This window comes from Cyprinus carpio, chromosome B1 (genome assembly GCF_018340385.1).
Source record: "Cyprinus carpio isolate SPL01 chromosome B1, ASM1834038v1, whole genome shotgun sequence".
NCBI lineage: Eukaryota > Metazoa > Chordata > Actinopteri > Cypriniformes > Cyprinidae > Cyprinus > Cyprinus carpio.
Genome location: NC_056597.1, coordinates 35,007,236 through 35,027,607, shown reverse-complemented (window position 1 = coordinate 35,027,607; position 20,372 = coordinate 35,007,236). Strand labels below are relative to the sequence as shown.

The 20,372-nt window shown below is 36.1% G+C and overlaps 2 protein-coding genes across 3 annotated transcripts; one reads left to right on the top strand and one right to left on the bottom strand.

Moving 5' to 3' along the window:
• Positions 1-3,918: 3,918 nt before the first annotated feature.
• Positions 3,919-7,138, top strand: LOC109063844 (NADH dehydrogenase [ubiquinone] 1 beta subcomplex subunit 7-like). Its single transcript, XM_042717252.1, has 2 exons — positions 3,919-4,210; positions 6,938-7,138. The coding sequence occupies exons 1-2, from the start codon at positions 4,099-4,101 to the stop codon at positions 7,108-7,110; spliced, it is 285 nt and encodes a 94-aa protein (XP_042573186.1). The 5' UTR covers positions 3,919-4,098; the 3' UTR covers positions 7,111-7,138.
• A 1,900-nt stretch (positions 7,139-9,038) lies between these two features.
• LOC109063766 (very-long-chain enoyl-CoA reductase) lies at positions 9,039-20,222 on the bottom strand. Of its 2 annotated transcripts, XM_042717250.1 has the most exons (12): positions 20,076-20,222; positions 17,909-17,959; positions 16,150-16,201; positions 15,640-15,684; positions 15,243-15,346; positions 13,255-13,370; positions 12,925-13,030; positions 12,327-12,399; positions 11,831-11,874; positions 11,682-11,739; positions 11,493-11,581; positions 9,039-10,408 (listed from the first exon to the last, which is right to left on the bottom strand). In XM_042717250.1, the coding sequence occupies exons 1-12, from the start codon at positions 20,088-20,090 to the stop codon at positions 10,235-10,237; spliced, it is 927 nt and encodes a 308-aa protein (XP_042573184.1). In that variant the 5' UTR covers positions 20,091-20,222; the 3' UTR covers positions 9,039-10,234. The 2 variants fall into 2 exon arrangements, with proteins under 2 accessions (XP_042573184.1, XP_042573183.1); XM_042717249.1 differs by lacking the exon at positions 20,076-20,222 and having other exon boundaries at positions 17,909-18,629.
• Between the last annotated feature and the right edge of the window lie 150 nt (positions 20,223-20,372).

Sequence of the window (20,372 nt, the reverse complement as noted above, 5' to 3'; positions counted from 1 at the left end):
GTTTCCTGATAAATATCTAAAATTTCGAGGGGTTCTGTTCTATGGTCCACCTGGATGCGGCAAAACCCTACTATTTTAAGCCATTGCCAAAGAGTGCCAGGCAATTAACACACAAGCTATGTATACATGCATCTCCACATGAAAGCACCACTAACTGTGCATTCCTTTGTGTGTTTTCAGGATGTAGAACTGGCATATCTGTCCCGGATAATCAGATCAGAGGGACTGTAAGCTTGCTATAAGACAAGCTATAGAGGCAGAGATCTGTGCTGAGAGACAGCGCCAAGCCAGGAAAGAGACTGCTATGGTTAGTGCGTATGTGATTGAAAAAGCCACTGCACCATGGTGGGTTGGAGACAAATTTATATAGAATGGTAAAATCCTGGTTCCTGAACACGCATGCATACACAAGAACACATGCTCCTTTCAGTATTTTTCTATTTGTTTACCCTACAATGTGCTTGTGCATTTACTGGACCAGTCTGAAATACGCAGGTTTGGTTTGTGATTTGAGCTGAAAAAGTAAAATCTATTTTTTTTTTTTTTTTTTTTTTTTTTTAAATTTTTTATTTTATTTTTTTATTTTTTTTTTTATTTTTTATGTATGGTTAGTTGTTGGTCAGATGTTGTACAACAATCCTCTCATGTTGAGCAGACCATATGTATCTTTTTCCTCATATTTATAATAGGTCAGAACCCTAGCTTAACATTAGACTACAGAGATGGGCAGGTGAAGCCTTTTTCCTAATTGTACCAAAAAGCTTCAAAGCTTCAAAGCCTCAAAGACAGACCCTACCAGAGACATCTAGTGGTCAGCATCAACTATAACAGCCACTTTTAAATGATTCACATATCTTGTTGATCCCAGTTTCAACACAAAAGTAATACTCAGAAATAGCAGCTGTCTTCATTCTGAAAATCATTGTCCATGCATGACAGTGTTACTATGTTGCTATGAAACAGGGAGGAAACACCAAGCATTTCACGTCTCCTTATAATGAATGAAGGTGTGCAAAAGATTCGAATCAGTCATCTTGCTTCAGGTGTTTCATTGTGATGTATGAAGCCTCAAACATCATCGGTCAAGTCAGCACTGAGATCGGATACAAGCCTCGACACTTTCAAACCAGTCTGCTTCAACAGAGTAAAACAGGCTTTGGAGCCTCATTATCAAACGTCCCATCTCTATTAGACTACTTATATAAGTGTGCTTCTAAAAAAATTAGCATATTGTGAAAAAGTTCATTATTTTCCATAATGTAATGATAAAAATTTAACTTTCATATATTTTAGATTAATTGCACACCAACCTAAATATTTCAGGTCTTTTATTGTTTTAATACTGATGATTTTGGCATACAGCTCATGAAAACCCAAAATTCCTATCTCAAAAAATTAGCATATTTCATCCGACCAATAAAAGAAAAGTGTTTTTTAATACAAAAAAAGTCAACCTTCAAATAATTATGTTCTGTTATGCACTCAATACTTGGTCGGGAATCCTTTTGCAGAAATGACTGCTTCAATGCGGCGTGGCATGGAGGCAATCAGCCTGTGGCACTGCTGAGGTGTTATGGAGGCCCAGGATGCTTCGATAGCGGCCTTAAGCTCATCCAGAGTGTTGGGTCTTGCGTCTCTCAACTTTCTCTTCACAATATCCCACAGATTCTCTATGGGGTTCAGGTCAGGAGAGTTCGCAGGCCAATTGAGCACAGTAATACCATGGTCAGTAAACCATTTACCAGTGGTTTTGGCACTGTGAGCAGGTGCCAGGTCGTGCTGAAAAATGAAATCTTCATCTCCATAAAGCTTTTCAGCAGATGGAAGCATGAATTGCTCCAAAATCTCCTGATAGCTAGCTGCATTGACCCTGCCCTTGATAAAACACAGTGGACCAACACCAGCAGCTGACATGGCACCCCAGACCATCACTGACTGTGGGTACTTGACACTGGACTTCAGGCATTTTGGCATTTCCTTTTCCCCAGTCTTCCTCCAGACTCTGGCACCTTGATTTCCGAATGGCATGCAAAATTTGCTTTCATCCGAAAAAAGTACTTTGGACCACTGAGAAACAGTCCAGTGCTGCTTCTCTGTAGCCCAGGTCAGGCGCTTCTGCCGCTGTTTCTGGTTTAAAAGCACACACCTGTGCACGGTGGCTCTGGATGTTTCTACTCCAGACTCAGTCCACTGCTTCCGCAGGTCCCCCAAGGTCTGGAGTCGGTCCTTCTCCACAATCTTCCTCAGGGTCCGGTCACCTCTTCTCGTTGTGCAGCGTTTTTTGCCACACTTTTTCCTTCCCACAGACTTCCCACTGAGGTGCCTTGATACAGCACTCTGGGAACAGCCTATTCGTTCAGAAATTTCTTTCTGTGTCTTACCCTCTCGCTTGAGGGTGTCAATGATGGCCTTCTGGACAGCAGTCAGGTCGGCAGTCTTACCCATGATTGCGGTTTTTGAGTAATGAACCAGGCTGGGAGTTTTTTAAAAGCCTCAGGAATCTTTTGCAGGTGTTTAGAGTTAATTAGTTGATTCAGATGATTAGGTTAATAGCTCGTTTAGAGAACCTTTTCATGATATGCTAATTTTTTGAGATAGGAATTTTGGGCTTTCATGAGCTGTATGCCAAAATCATCAGTATTAAAACAATAAAAGACCTGAAATATTTCAGTTGGTGTGCAATGAATCTAAAATATATGAAAGTTTAATTTTTATCATTACATTATGGAAAATAATGAACTTTTTCACAATATGCTAATTTTTTGAGAAGGACCTGTGTGATTATTTTTGGGATGTCCTTTTTATATTGTGTTATTTATACATGTTGTTTTATAATGTTTTGGAATGTTTTTTTATTGTTTTTTTTTTTGTGTACTTAGAGTATGATATAATCTTAAAAAAGGAACATGTATCCTTGTGACTTCAAACCTGTGCATCATAGCTTCATACCTGTTTCCAGGATGTTGATTATGACCCTGTGCCTGAGATCAGGAAGGATCATTTTGAGGAAGCCATGAGATTTGCTCGTCGGTCTCTCAGTGATAATGACATACAGAAGTATGCGATGTTCGCTCAGTCTTATGTTGATATAGAATTACCAATATCTGTGTAACTTCCCATTCTGACAGAGTTTTTAATCTCTTACAGTCCTGCCAAAAACTGACAGAAAAAATTAATTGAAAGTCTATTACTCTCATTTTAAATTCTAAGATAATGTTAAATTCATGCGTTGATGTGAAATGTGTGCCTGACAGTAATAAAGAAAATATAATTTCCCTCTTTCTAGTACAGGACACTTACTCAAGAAAGTTAATTTTCAAACGTAAAGTTAGCCTAAACGTTCACATAACCTTAACGTACTATTTTAACTTACCTCAAAACAAATTTGTGGATAGGTCTACACGAATCCAGGTGTTTTAGTCTGTCAGTAAACAAAACATTCACTTCCACACCCGATTCTGTTTAACTAGGCCTGTTATTAATCTTTTAAGAATCATAAATACACACATTAATCCATCAAACAGATGAAATGGATCATCGCGAGGTGACTGACCGTTAGTTTTTGAATTTCTGGCGGGCTGTCACCGTGCGCGCGCGGATTTTAGCGGAAGGAAAACAAGTAAGTAGATGTAAATTTTATTTATATACAATCCCGTTTGTTCGTTAATTCATTACACAATTCATTAATCTAACTAACTGATTTCATTAACGAGAGAAGCGAAAAATATGTTAAGTTGATATATAAATTAAAATCTAAATATAATTAATTTATTCATGTAGTTAATCTTGTAATGTGTGTTATGAAACAGCAATATCAGTGATGGATTTGATTGATTTTTGAGTTAAAATCTTGACAGCCTTTAGTTTATACTTTATAGGGAGCCTCGAGGCGGAACGGAGTGATCAGTGTCGAGATCGTTCAGGAGTTACTCGTTGCGCGTGTTTACTTCCGGCGCAGACCGGAAGCAGGGTTTCTGGAGGTGACCGAATGGCAGTGTGCAGAATTGGTTTTATTTCTCCATTATAAGCGATATTATTATTGTCAGTGGCTGGACGTTGAACAGTTTTCACGGTCAGTGGTGATATTCTGCGTTCAGAATGGGGTCACACCTCGTGCGGAGCTACATCACGGAGAGAGACGCGACGCCCGACCCGAGGAAGCCGTCTGCGTACGACCCTCACCTGGGCTTCCCTGAGCGCAGAGAGAGAGGTGACACCCTCAGAGGCTCGGTTCACACTTGACCCGTCACTTTCAGACGTGATTTAGTCTCTAAACCTGAGCTGCGAGTCTTCAGCTCCACAGTTTGACTTTGAGCTTCAGGTCCAAACAAGAGGCTTCAACAAAAACGTGTCTTTTAGGGTCTATTTATATGAAAGTTATCACCTGTGTTCTTGTAGGACTGGTATCATTATTAGCAGGGGCTAGTTCCATAAATGTATGATTTTGACTTAGTCATGTAGGTTTTTTGTGATGTAATTGTACTGTTTAAATCTAGTTCCATAAACACAGACACCGTGTTTGTACTGTCATATAGGCCCAGCTATTCTGACTAACTATCTTTTTATAACTGATTAAAAAAGTTCTAAACGTTCTATTTAAGCAGTTGATGCAAAAAAGGGGCCAAATTTAAGATGTATTTAAATTGCATAAATCTTTTTCTTAAAAACATCAAATTTCCTTTCATTTGCATTGCACAGTTTTAACATAAACTAGTAATCTGATGCATATTTGTCAGTCATATATATATGCAACAGGCAAGAAAAGGGTAATATTTCTAAATTTAAAAATACAATTTAAAATAGTATTTTTTTTTTCTGTTTGATATTAAATAAATGTATGTTCAAAATACATTTATTCCAATTGCTTAGAATCACCATAAATCTGTTTATTGTGAAACAATTACATTTATTCCGTTATAAGATTAGATTAGATTAGATTCAACTTTAATAACATTGTGCAGAGTACAAATATAAAGCCAATATGAACATGCATAAAATATGGTTAGACAATATTCAGGTTAAATATAAGATTGAAACATCAGATTTATTGAAAATATATATAGTGTGTATTTAAAACACATTCAGTTACTATTAAAGTTACTATTCAGTTACTATTAGTACTATTACAGAAATGTTACCGATTTCATTTATGCATGACTAACAAATAGACATTACATAAATGTGTTAGTTTAACAAATTGATGTACTTTGTATATGCAATTCAAACAATGTAGTGTGTTTTATATATATACAGTACAGACCAAAAGACATTACTATTTTTAATGTTTTTGAAAGAAGTTTCTTCTGCTCATCAAGCCTGCATTTATTTGTTCAAAAATACAGAAAAAATGTAATATTGTGATATATTATTACAATTTAAAATAATTGTTTTTAAATTTATTATACTTTAAATTATCATTTATTTCTGTGATGCAAAGCTGAATTTTTAGGATCATTATCACATGATCCCTTTAGAAATCATTATAATATGATGATTCATTATCAAAGTTGGAAAACAGTTCTGCTGCTTAATATTTTTTTCAGAACATGTGATACTTTTTTAGGATACTTTGATGAATAAAATTAAAAAAAAAAAAAAAAAGAAGAAGCTGTTTTTAAAATATAAATATTTTGTAATAACAATATACACTACTGGTCAGTAATTTGGGGTCAGTAATTTTTTTTTTTTTTTTTTAAATAAAATCAATACTTTTATTCAGCAAGGATGTGTTAAATTGATAAAAAGTGATAGTAAGAAAATATATTATTAGAATTTTTATTTTTATTTTTTGAATAAATGCAGTTCTTTTTTTAACCTTTTATTCATCAAATATATTAGACAGCAGAACTGTTTCTGACACTCATAATAAATCAGAATATTAGAATGATTTCTAAATGATCATGTGATAGACTGGATGTTACATGTGACACTGAAGGCTGGAGTAATGAGGCTGAAAATTCAGCTTTGCATCACAGGAATAAATTATTTTTTTAAAGTATATTCAAATAGAAAACTATTAGTTTTAAGTTGTAATAATATTTCAAAATATTTTTTTTTTCTGTATTTTTCAAATAAATGCAGGCTTGATGAGCAGAAGAAACTTCTTTCAAAAAAATTAAAAATAGCAATGTTCCAAACTTTTTGTCTGTTCTGTATAGAATGTATATATATATATATCTATGGGTCACGAAAAAGTGTGTTTAAGCATAAAAAAAAAGTGTAATGCTGCTTTAAACTGTTGTTTTTTTTCCCCCCAAAAATGCAAAAAGTTTTCTTTTTTATTTAATTGCAATTTTGTTTTTGTTTTACTGAGCAAAAAATAAATATCATACATTTTCCCCTGTTTACAGAAGACACCCAGTAAAATGTATTCAGTGTAACAATCTTGTATATTTACAACAAAAATATTTATGACATATATTAAAAGACTAATTACTTTCACCCCAAATACTAATGAGTTGTAATTTTACACTTTTAACATTTGCCACTATCCTAGGTTTTTTTCAGTAAGAATTTTTTTACTAAAAAATTTAGTATGCTCCATTATTCTTTTAGATATGTACACGTCAGAATAGCATGTTGTTTGAATTTTTGCTGTGTTACACTGAATGACAATGTAACATTATTTCAACCAAATTTTGACATTTTATTCTCCAAAAACTTATTTGAAATTTAGACATTTTACTTACATTTAATGTGCTTTCTACGAACACAAAATCACTTTTGTACATTTCTTTTGATGCGGACATCTTAACGTCTTTGACCCATATATATATATAAAGGTTTGAAAACGTACCCTTTGATGCCAAATGCTTGAACCTGGTTGACCTGTCGTATCTTGTTGACTCTGTAATATAATAATACCACAAGGATGAACATGATGCATCGTTGTAGTTGGTGTTTTGTGAAAATCATGTTCATTGCGTTGTGTTATTAGAAATGGTGGCGACGCAGGAGCAGATGAACCTGGCCATGCTGCCGGTGGAGCAGCGCGATTACTGCGCACACTACCTGCTCAAACTCCTCAAGTGCAAGAGAGACAATTTCCCCAACTTCCTAGCCTGCAAACACGAGAGGCACGACTGGGACTACTGTGAACATCAGGAGTAAGAAATGCTGCTTGAGCCAGCACTCATTCAGACAAATCCACTCGTTTAGTTCCACTACACCAGGTAGACAGTGTCACTGCTTTCTCCATTAAGATGTTTTTAATGGATTTCATCCATTAAAATCTGACTTTGAAAGCATATTTCCTTCCAACAGTAATTCCATTCAATTTGGCTTGAATGAAATTGTAATTTCTGCTGGATTAATTATTTAGATGAGCAAAGATTTAGAAGGTTTTAACATTTCCCTGAATAAATATCTGTTCTTTCTTACTTTCACCACAAAGCTTAATAATTTATAAATTTTAATAATACAAGTCTTAAAAGTTCAAATATTTTAATTATTAAACCATGATAGATTTTAATTGAATTATTTTATTACTTAAGCCCTCTGTTTTGAAAGTGTAATTGTAAGTAGGTCCGCAACCATTGTGAACATAACAAATCATCACGTTTCATACTCTGGTGATCGCAAGTTATGCAAAAAGTTTTTTTTTTTTTTTCTTGCTCAAGTTATGCAAAAAGTTTTTTTTTACTTGCACAAAATTGGTTTTGGTAATGTTTTTTTTTTTAAGTTTGTTTTGTTTTATTTTCTTTTTTTCTTTTATGTTATGTGGTTGGGATGGTAGGGTAGGGGGGGAAGGCTGAACTTGAGGAAAAAGAGGTTCGAGGCTAATGCAGCATAAATATCCCACCCTCGTCTTCATTTCTCCATCAGTTTCTCCAGTTTCTGTGTATATATATGTAGCTCTCTCAATAATAAAGATGATCTTCTGAGCTCTCAGAACGTGAATGGAGCATTTTCTTAACCTGAATGCACTAAATAATACAAGGAAGTACATCTGTAATACATCTGTGATAAATACAGTTGTAAAAGTTATAAACCATAAATACATTAATTAAAAGTATATTTCTACTTCAGTAGTAATTCAGTGCAATTACAAAATTATACAAAATACCGCTGATATTTGTTCATTTTTAGTGCATTGAAAAAAGTATAGTACCACAAAAATATAGAGGACTTGTATTAGTGTATTTCTTAAAAGTGTGCTTTGATTTTTAAAAAACTTTTAAGTATTAGAACACTTATAGTTATCTATAGTTAAGTTTGTTTTATTTTTATTTATTTTATTTTAAATTAGTTATTTTTTTTTTAGTTGTAGGTGTTTTTATATGTGTTGTTTTTGTGTACTTTTTATATAAGTACACTAATTAGAAAGTGTAGTCAGATAAAGTACCAGAAGTGTTTTATAATTGCATTAAAGTGTGCTATGATCACTTTACATAAAACTGCAGTGGATTTTTATATATACTATTACTATTTGTATTTTCATGAAAAGTACATCAGAAATGTCTTACTTGAGTAAAACCCTATAGGTTACGGTGCTTAGACTACTATCAATGCACTAATAACACGATTGGTTTATACATTCGTAGATGTGTACCAAAATTCACAATTTAACAGTAATTCTACTTTTAGAATAAAGTAATCAAAATTCTTGTTAAGAATATCATATAAAGGGAATGTTAACATTATTACAATACATTTGAAATTATTTAATTTATAAAAAATATGTGGGCAATATATTATATTTTTATATATTCATTTTATCATTTAAATACTAAGTGTATTTTCTATGTATGATGTGTATATTTAAAAGTGTATGAAAGATGGTATATATCAAGTACAAAATTAGTTTGCAAAAATAGATCTAAGTACATTATGAAGTGTACTGAAACTGGAAAACTACTGTACTGCACTTTTTTTATTCACCTGGAAGAAAACACAGGGATGCATATGAGCAAAGACTTTTATCAAAGAATTAATCAGCGTTATGTTGCACAACCAATTTAGCAGAATGTAATAAAATGCTAAGCACTTTTCTTGAATTCTACAGCATGCATTATGAATGCAAATGAACAAAGCACAAGCCAATGACAGTGTTTTTTATTTTATATAAATTGTTAGGTCAACAAAACAGTTCCGAGATCTGCAGTCTGTGACAAGTTACCTTTAGCTTCACATGTAAGAATCGCACACAGGACATGTGTCTCTGCGGTGCTGAATACAGTCGCTGGTCTTACAGCGGTTACTTCAGGTACCCTTGTTAGTGTTTTGGTTATTGAGTGACAAGCAGAACTAAACATCTTTACTAAAGTCACAGCCTTCACTTTGTCAGTGCACATCAGAGATCTCAGTATATGTAGTGCACTCGAAATACAGGATGATTCCCAGCAGCTGAGCACAAACCAGATACAGAGGAGGAAATACTGTAAATACATGTTGGACCAGTTCCCCTCAAAGCTTTTTAAAGGGATAGTTCATCCAAAAATGAAAATGTACTCAATTTCCTTGATAATTCTGGTAATCAAACAGTTGCTGGTAGCCACTGACTTTTATGGAAAAACATGCCATGGCTACCGACAACTGTATTCTTGTATCTCCATCCAGTACTCTTCAAAATATCTCCTTTTGTTTGTAACAACTTGAGGCTGAGTAAATGATGAAAAATTGATTTTAATTTTTAGGTGAACTACCTCTTTAAGATGTTACATGACAAGAATCTAATGAAGAAATGTCCATGTCTGGGGGAAATTATTTTTGCTGTAAGTAGATGACCATTAAAGGATTGGTTTTGACATTTCAATTTCCCTTCATTAATGTAACTGGAAAAAAACGGCATTGTCCAGACTGATTTTATTACAATCATCAATTTAGGACAACAAGCAAAACATTTTCCCATCACAGCAGCTAATGGAAATTGAGGGTGTTTAATCATGATCATGGTCCTAAAATGTGCTCTATTTTCTTTGTGCAAAATTTCCTATTTCTTTTGAGTGACTGGATTGTGATCCGGACATGCTCTGCAGATTTCCCCAGATGACAGACATCATCCAACCCATAGAGGGCGATACGGAGCCATTAGAACGAAGCTTCTGGAGGTTCTGGCTCTGAGCTGACTTTATTCTTCAGCGTCAGTCCCTTCCAGGAGATGAGCAAACGCAGGAAAGATGCATGTGAAACGAATGGAGGCGGGACATGGACACAGTATAAAAGAGATGATAAGGGGAGGACGAGAAAAGAGGAAAAGGTTAAAAAGACGAGGGGAACACTGCGTGGCTCTGTTCTACAGGATGAAGGGCAGGATGGGCGAGCGGAGAGTGGGGTAGTCACGAAACTCCTTCAGGTAGCTGCGGTGTTTTCCTTTCGCCCACACGGTCATCTGAATGAAGCCCACCAGCGTGAAGGCGGCCACGGGCAGACACTGGGTCATCAGAGTGAAGCCCAGCCACGAGCCCAGCTGCGTTTACACACAGACCAGAGCAGATTCAGATCATGTGATACAAACATACTTCAGCCACAAGACACACAACACAACAGAGCCAAGCCAACTATAAATGGGTGAAAGATCCAGGTCATATTTCAACCCCAAAATCAAAATCAAACATTTCCTTAACACAAATGATGCATATTTTGGGACTTCTTTTTTTGCATTGTGATGTTATTTTAAGAAATTATTAAGCACATTTCTTCTTTTATCCTCATTAGTTTAATATAGTTTTTTTTTGTATTGCAGTAAAATGAGATATATATATATTTTTTTATGGTTTTTCTTATTTTACTGCTATTATTTTGAACAATACTGTATATATATGTGTGTATGTTTTATTTTTATTTATTAAATAAAATTTTATTAAATTTTATACACACACACACATACATATATACACACATGTGTGTGTGTGTAAATAAGGTATACAAATACACACCTTATATATTGCAACGCACTAATATTTTTTTACAATCAAAACCTGTATATGTTGATATTGTTTAATGAGCCTGAGCTATCATGAACTAACAAGCAACAGCTGTATTTTCATTAACTAACATTAACAAAGATCATAAATACTGTAACAAATGTATTGTTCATTGTTAATGCTAGTTGTTGGTTTTTGTGTTCATTGTTAGTTATTGTTGTTGTTTAGTGTATTAAGTTTTAGTAAATGGGTTGTGTTATTGACAATAATTATTCATATATAATATTTAATGTGAATTTTCACAATGCATAAAGAAACAATGGCAGATTGCATTAATGCATTTTTTCTTTGATTTTGAGGTGAGTAATATGAATTTCCTGAATTCACGACCCTTTAAAGTGTTGTCTTACTGATACATAATTGACTGAGCATCGCTTTTCTGAGTTTGTCTATGAACTAAACTTTGACTTGTGAGATTACATTTAATTTTATACTAAGGGTTATAAGAAATGTAAAGAATAAGAAAATCTCAGCATAATGATTTGAAAAACTGAAGCTAAATCAGCACTTGAGAAAAAACAAAAGGTCAGGTGTCAATCAAACAGTGGGCTGAATGTGGCATCTGACCTCATACGTGTAGTTGGGGCAGGAGACCAGCAGGAAGATCCAAGTAAAGGGGTTTTTAGTCGGATATGGGATCTTCCTGGTCTTAGATCCTGCAAAAAGATAAAAAAGCATGACTTTTAGCAGTCTAATCATATGATGAGTTAAGAAACAGATCAAGTGTGAGTTACAGATTTGGTTGTGGGATCGTACCTGGTGGTCGAAGATTTCTCAGAGCAATGTGAATGGAGAAGTTTCCGATCTGACAGAACTGCGACCATTAAGAGATCATTAGACCTGTTAGTCTTAAGCTCTGATCAGTTTTATCATTCTTCAGCATCCTGCATAAAAACAGATCTTACCAGGAACACGGTTAGGGCCAGTCTGATCTGCTGTTCTCCGTAGGCTGCAAATCAAACATGAGCGAGAGCTGAACACACATTTTGTATCAACCGTTTGAAGAGTTTTTTTGTAATTTTTTGTATTTACTTTTTTTTTTTTTTTTATACATGCAATTTTTTATTGTTGTAACAATTTTTTTTTGTTGTTGGTTATTGTATTGTTTTGTTGGTTTTTTTGTCTTTATTTGGGTTTTTTTTTTTTATTGTATTTTTTGTTGGTGTGTGTGTGCTGGTTGGTCCAAGACAAATTCCCCCAAAAGGGACAATAAAGTGTATTGAATTAATGTTTCTGAAAGACGTCTATTCAGTTTATTTGATCAAAATTATAGTAAAAGAAAGAATATTGTGAAATATTACTGCAATTTAATAAAAACACATTTTTGTATTTGAATATATTTTAAAACGTCATTATTCCTGTGATGCAAAGCTGAAAGTGTATGAATGCGTGTGGACTCACTGGGGGGCGTGTAGAGCGGGTGGTTGATGTAATAAGCCATCCAAGCTGCAAATCCCCAGTAGTACGTGCAGTTCTGCAAAACACACACCGAAATATTACTGCAAAGGTCCAGGGCCACACACTGGATTAATAACAAACTGCGTAAATCTCATCTAAGAAGCGACAGGGTGGCTGAATGCAAAATGTGACATTTCTAGAGTCCTGGTGTATTTAAATCATATTTTTCTCTCTCCATATGAAAAGTCATGACTCGACATGCTCAAGCTGTGATTAATTTTCCCCTTTGTGCTCATGAAATAATTGCCAGTTTCAGGAAGACTTGTTTCCAGCACCAGCACTTTCTACAGCGTTTCTTAGAAACATCTATCTATTCCTATTATTGTTATGTGCGGTCTATTATTGTCTGAAACAAATTCAAAGCAATTTTAATAATAAAAGCACATATTTTGCATAAAGCACAATTTCATTGGTCATTAGTAATTCCCTCTTTGACAGTGTATAAAACATCTAAAGATAACACTTTTTATGACTCAATTTGCACAGATCTACTACACAGATGTATTTAGTTAAATCCATTACAAGAAGCCGTTTCTCTCACCTTGAAGATGTTGCGGAGAGGCATAGTCCCGTGCGAGAAGCGATGGACAAACAGTGTTTCCAGGAGTCTCTTCACGTAGTGGAAGGAGTGACACATGCACGCCAAACTATAATGATAAAAACACTCAATTACCCATCAGCCCTCTAAAGCTGTCAATCATTTTACTGTGCAAAATGCTAAAGAGACACCAAACAAACTTTCTTTACATAGAACGCTAATCTTTTTCATGATTAGCATTAAAGAGATCAAAGATGTTTCTTTATTGTCACGACACGGTTACAAACTGTAAATTGTTGAATGAAAAGCATTTTATATTGCTTCTGTACTTACTGTACAACCCAGTGTTTGCTGGTGGTAAAGTCATATTTAGGCGCATAAATAAACGGGACTCGGAAGTAAAACATGAGATAGATGAGCAGCGGGCCGGCGTACTCCGTCAGAAACACCTGAGAGAGAGACAGCGACAGTACAGAAGCGTTATAGTGCGCTCAGTTCCTCTGCTGTAGGAAGCGTGTTCATGTTTCCAGGTTATAAATATCTCATGCTCTCACAGAGATAATGTGACAGACACTAACCGGACTGGTTAAGAGGGACAGATTAACACACAGCCAGATAAACACTGACATTAAGCACATATAATACACATAACGGAGTCAAACTATGATGTTAGACACAGAGCTCTCGCTGAAGTTTATCAAAGCAGCCAGGAAACATCAAAACACCAACACAGCACTTGTTTCACATACTCTCCAGAACATAAATCACACTTTTTTTAATCATGTGATGTGCTGCAAATATATTCCAATATTCCAAAGGGACCTGTATAACGCAATTAACGTCAAGTGCACCAAACATGTTTGGATTCATCGTGAATGAGAGAGACTGGAAATTTGATTAATATTAAAACTAGATGAGTAAAGTTTGTAGACAAACATTAAGTTGGCTTGAAAAAGTCTAGCCAGAAAGTTTGAAGTTGTTTTAAAAGCTTGCAGTCTGAAGGTTTTCAGTTTGAAATAGTTTGAAAGTTAAAATATTTTTAAAGATTAAAGTTTGAATGTTTTCAATGCTTTACAGTCTATCAGAAAAACAGGTATAAAACATGTTGCTAGGGTACCTGCGGTGGTTGCTAGGCTGTTTCTAGCATGACTAGCATGTTGCTAACATGTTTATAGAATGATTAGCATGTTACTAGCATGATTAGCATGTTACTAGCATAATGCCTGCATGTTTCTAGCATGTTTAGCAAGTTGCTAGTGTAACAGAGGCCAGCGAGTAGGTGCTTGGTTGGTATGTTTCTCTCCCCTGATCTCAAGAGACGCACTAGCGACTGACGCTAGTGGCTGCAGTCATTTAGCCTCCTTGTTAGGGCGTCCACCTCCCATGCCGAAAACACGGTTTTGAGGCCCACTCGGAGCAAGAACAAGGTGTTGCTGTGAGGACCCGGGAGAGAGGGGTTACATTGGTGCCGTGACCCGGAAGGGAATGAGGTTTGGGGGGTGAGTGTAACGGAGGCCAGCGAGTAGGTGCTGCGCAGGAAAACCTCACTCCCCTGATCTCAAGAGACACACTAGCTACTAATGCTAGTGGCTGCATTAATTTAGCCTCCTTGTTAATGCGTCTGCCTCCCATGCCAAAAACCCAGGTTCGAGGCCCACTCAGAGCAGGGACAAGTTGTGGCATTGAAGACCCGGGAGAGAGGGGCTACACTAACATTTCTAACATGATAAGAAAGTTACTAGCATGTTGTTAGCATGATTTAGCATAATTAACACTTTACTAGCATGATTAGCATGTTACTAGCATAATGATAGCATGCTTCTAGCATGCTTAATAAGTTGTTAGCATGTTTAGCAATCATGCAAATTATATATACATACAAAAATTACCCCCAGAACATCTAAAACAAAAACAGGAGGTTTTCTAGGGCTAATTAACATAGTAATTATTTCTGTCATAATTAGGCTATAAATAACCATCATTTTACAGAAATAGAATTTAAATGATCATTTTAAAGTGGAAATATACTGATAACTCATCTCGTGCTCATAGTTTTGATTAGAATACGTCATACCTGGATGCATATGGTCTTACCACAAAAGTTTAAATGTTTCAATGTAACCTAAGCTCAAACTGTATCCAAAATTTCTGTATACACAACACGTCCACTAGGAACTCCACTCAGACTCTGTACTGCTCTCTGTTGGAAATAAATGACTTCTGTTCTGTAGCTTGTTGTTCGTAGGAGATAGTGGAAAATATGTGTATGAGGTAATTATCTGTGTGTGTGTGTGTGTGTGTGTGTGTGTGAGGTCTCTCACCGTGACCCAGCTGATCTGGGCCCCCAGGTCTCTGAAGTAGAAGGTCGCTGTGGTTCCCACAGGCAGGTGCTGCAGCACATCCTCGTCCTTCAAAGATTTTCCCTCTGCACAACAAACCCATATCACATCAGCACATGCCAACTAACAGAAACCGCAGAAATCTAACAGAAAGGTCTCCAACACATGCGACCCCTTCCACTAGATTTATAATAACTTGACCACAAGAACCATAATGTTTTGATTTTTGCTGCTAATCTTAGAAAACCTAGAGACCTACAGCACAAACAACTTAAATAATCTTAAAGAAACTGTTGGAACTTTACAGCATGAATCTCTTATTATGCTATCAAAAGATAGTGTCCAGATAATGGACTCATATTAAAATTTTAATACGTACTGGGATCCAAACGAATGGATTGCCGGGCCGGATACCACTGAGGGTCTGAAACAAACACATGGAATACAAGAAAACAATTACAGTACTATAATGCACACATTTTAAACATAGACTTTTGTTCAAACGTTTTGGTAAGGTAAGATGTTTTTAGTATTTTCGAAATATGTCTTCTGCTCACCAAGGCTGCATTTATTTTATCAAAAATACAGTAAAAAAACTGTAATACTATGAAATATTATTACAATTTTTAGCATCTCTACCAAAAAAACAGCATGTATTTGAAATGGGGGGTGACCTTTTGAATGGCAGTGTACATCTCAGGTTCACCTATTTTTAAACCATTACAAACTTTTCACTGTGACTATTTTCAAGACAATTTTCCCAGTGACTTTCCCTTGCTAAATGAATAATACATCAGTTTGATAAATTAGGCTCTTATAAAAAGCTTAAAAATATCAAATAACACATCTTCATTAGCTGAGTGAAGATCAGAGACTCATTTATACTCACGACTCTTGTGGAACATGGACTTGATTTCCCCAATGGTGGCGTTGGGCTCAACCTGCCAATCAAACACAAACACAAACACCAGTTTAGAGCATGTGTGTGTGTGTGTGTGTAAGAGAGAGAGAGAGAAATGAGGGGTAAATTTAGCTACAATGCCCAGGCGATGTGGCTTTAGTACAGCAGCTGTTCTGAGAGACACAAAACACCAAACAAACAAACCCACCAACACAAACACAGCCACCTGACCAGATCTCCCAGAAGACCTATAGAGGTCCCCCGAAACAGCCAGGAGATTTTAGAAATCTGCAGCCTTATAAAAATCTCCAAGAAAATGCTTTATCTGATGATTATGCACTTCTTTCAGTAGACTGTATGTGAGAGCAACCGAAAGCATAAACAGCTGATGTAAACCCAGTGCGTAAAACATACAGCTCGGAAACATTAACTGCTATTCCAGATGCATGTTGACAAAGATTTATGATTATTTCTTTAATAACTCAAAAAACGAACACACGAAAGCTCAGCTGTGATGTAATGAACATGCTTAGCAATGCATTTATCATAATTAAAACAATAAAATGCATGACTACTTATTTAAAAAAAAAAAAAAAATAAAATCACTACAAAACTGTAAGCAAATTTCTCAACTACAAAAAAACATCAATTAACACAGAAACGCTGAAATAATATTTCCATATAAAAGTGCTCCAATAATCTGAGTTTTATTTACCACTTTGCAATTTTGTTTATTATTTATTTTTACAATGCATCATAAAATACAACTTCTGAATACAATACACTTTGAAGCATCGTGAATAAATGCAATGGCAATTTATGTGAATGTTGTCATTGAATATTAAATAAATTCATTTATATTAAAGCATCTGCTAAGCCCATAATTCCTTTCCCTCCAAAAACCTTTAAATCTTCAGTTGTTGGGAGCTACTCTAGGAATCTTCCCTTCTGCGTATCATCAGAGGCTTCCATTCCTCTGTGATGTCATGACGACACGGTGACATCACAGGGGAAGCGGCGGCTAATCCGAGGACATACGTGTGCAATCCTCGATAATCCTGCAGCGCGGCTCCTGGCATCCTAGAGGCTTCATTACAGGCACCTCCTTACAGGAAGACCTCGAGCCTCCAGACGCCCCGCTCCGTGCAGGAGAGAGTACACCACAACCCCGAGCTTCTATAGATAGCACCACTCCAGGGATGAGGATCTCACAGTGGGAAAAGCACGTGCTTTCATTTGAAAATGACCAAGAGTAATTAAAGAGTGAACTGACTGGAGCTAATGGTAGTAAAGGAATGGAGCTAAAGGCAGTATCTGTAAATGGATCATTGATAACTAACACATTTCTTTTGAGTTATTCACACTTTTTAATTGCAATTTAGCTTTTCTGTAGTTCATCAATTGCTCTGCAGCACATTGTTAAATAAAACTGAAGCTAAAACCATTAAAAAACATTTCAGTTTCTCAAAATAAACATGTTGTATTCTATAAAAAAGTATTTTATTTCAGGTGGATGCCAAGTCTACATTTCTAATTTTCATTTAGTTGAAGTCAAAGTACTAATTAACTAATTAATAAAAACTAAATTACTGAAACTTTAACTACAAATAAAATAAAAGTAGAAAACAATAAACTAATTTAAATAAATAATAAAAATAACTTTAGAATATTAATGCTGTGCGAAACAGTTCAAGATGATTTAGTTGAGTAATGCATACAGTGAAAATGAAGGTAAAATCTTTCCTACCTTGTCCAGGAAGCAGAGCTTGTCCTTCGTCTTGGCGTCCAGAATCTCCACCTCGAAAAAGACCACAGCTTTCTTAGTCTTTTTAGCAGGTTTGCGTTTGGCAGGGATGGGGGGTCCGGGCAGCAGCACCAGGGCTCCGTTCTGAGCCTTTTTGGGCTGCGTGGCCTCTAAAGCCAAGGTATCCATATTGTCTGTTTTATTTGTCCACCTTCTCTGAGTTTTTAACTTTGTTCCTCTCTTAGTCCCTCTCTCACCTCCAAAAACAAGTGTGAGACGGGAGCTTCTCTGTCAGCTGTGGAAATAAATCTCTCTGTCTGTGCCCCCACCCCTCTCTCTCTCTCTCCCTTTCTTTCTTTAACTCGACCCTCCCATGTCTGTGTTGTCACCCTCTTGTTCATCAACACATTTGGCCCCCGGCCCCCCTAAAAACACGTGCACACAAATCACCAAAACTTGTATCTCCTTCTCTCACTCACATTAACTTTATTCTCTTTTTTTCTATTTTTCTTCGACAGCCTCGAGAGGAAATGTGACCCCTCCCCAGTCATCCCAGTATGTGCTAATTATAACTTGCCTTATGGATGCGCGCACACACACACGTAACAGAGTCCAGCCATCTCCTCATCTAGAGACAACCAATATTTACACAAACCCAACAACATCATGTACAGAGTGACTTTACAGACGTTTTAAGTCTGCCAGTATATTCATAATGTAAAAATTATTTTCCCCCAAAAATTATAATATATATAATGAAGAGTTTATTGAAAAAAAAAACAGATAACTTTTTCCCTAATCAACTGCAGTTTGATTGAGATTAATTGGAATGCACAATGAAAAAACATGATTTTTGAAAATTGTTAAAAATAAGAATGGATAAGAAAGAATATAATAAATACTTAAATAAATTACGCCTACTTACATACATTTTCTTTATTTCTTTATTTTCATGACAATTAACCAAATCGTCACATATCATAATTTGCAATGACAACTCTATTATAAAATTCTGAATCGTGATAAATTACGCAGATTTATGTTTCTCGGTAGCGCGCGCAGTTCGGGGCAGCGCGTTTTAAGGGGGGAGAGAGAGATTATTAATAACTTAGAAAGGCATGAGCAGATGACGCTGGAGGAATTAAATACCCACTGCCAATGAGAGAAACTCCAACTGAAAGAACTGGGTGGAATACAACCAACATTATTTTCAAGTTAACTTTGAAGAGAAATACCGCTCAAGAGACACAGGATCCCTGTCTGAAGAAGCGCGTGAGTGCCTTGGCGCCTTACATGGACAAAACTAGCACACGTATATATTTTCAATATTACACGTATTTACGTCGGTTTTGTGTCTTTCTTAGTTTATTTCTTAATTCGTTCCTAATTTAACTGCTCTGAATTATACGGTTTACGTCCCTGAGAGATTTTGAAACCTCTCGCTCCCTCTTGTGATCATCATAAGCATAGCTTTTGTCAGTTTTATCAGCATCGACTTTGACCGAACCTGTTCCACATGTTCAGCAAGCACGAGTGTTACATCAGCACGTAAAACGTCTTTAAAAACTACTATATTCGCTGGCCAGATTTGTCGTGCACTAATGGTAAATGAACACAGAAACATCCACTACTTCCGGGTTTATGGAAACAGAGCTGACTTAATTCTCTACAATCAAAGTCACCCGAGCGTTGACTTGATCAACAGTTACCATCACATCACAGGTTCTGATCAGAAAACATAACTTAATGGTGCTTATCGACACAACTAATGAATACAAGGGGGCTTTGAATGAATGAGTCAGTCAGTCAAGTGCATCCCTTTCAAAATACATTGATACTTTATACTTCCCTCGAGGACGAATTATGTCGCAAGCGATATTGCTATTGCACATACTGTGCTGTAACATGGGACAGGGGTTGTTTGAGACCTTCCCTGCTCCAGGTCCAGTCTCATCTAACAGGATTCATTGTTCTTCATGCCGAGTGATGTCGTCCTTAGGCCGAAGTGCTGTCACACTGTAGCGTGTTTCTCTAATCCTCAGGCGTGTCATTATAACGCGTGCAATTCATTCATTTCCATACGGCACGATCATTTCTCGATCTCAAGAGCATCAGGAAAAGCGTCTCTAAACGCTTTGATGAAATCTGAAAACCAGTAACAATGTCTTACCTCGTAATGCTTCATTTTTGCAGTTTGAATGGCTTATCCCAGTCGGGTGAGAAACAAGCGCCAAGTCCAATCAAGAAGAACGGAAGATGCCGCGCATCCAATGGCCAGAGATCTGCGCTCGAGCTTGCCATTGGCTGAAACCCATCAGAGACGCCTTTCTTTTCTTTTTTTGTATTATTAACCAGTCGAAATCCGATTAGAACCAAAACGCTTTTAAAAAACATCAAGAGCGCCGCCTAGTGGTGATACGAGGCAAAAACACGCGGTAGAAAACACTCGATTGTTCTAACAAAACTC

Coding starts and splice junctions, on each gene's coding strand:
- LOC109063766 (XM_042717249.1), bottom strand. CDS start 18,094: ATGGATACCTTGGCTTTAGAGGCCACGCAGCCCAAAAAGGCTCAGAAC. Junction 13,371..15,242: donor CCCAGATCAGCTGGGTCACG/GTGAGAGACCTC, acceptor TCTCTCTCTCAG/GTGTTTCTGACGGAGTACGC. Junction 11,875..12,326: donor CCCGCTCTACACGCCCCCCA/GTGAGTCCACAC, acceptor TTTGATTTGCAG/CCTACGGAGAACAGCAGATC.
- LOC109063844 (XM_042717252.1), top strand. CDS start 4,099: ATGGGGTCACACCTCGTGCGGAGCTACATCACGGAGAGAGACGCGACG. Junction 4,211..6,937: donor CCCTGAGCGCAGAGAGAGAG/GTGACACCCTCA, acceptor TTGTGTTATTAG/AAATGGTGGCGACGCAGGAG.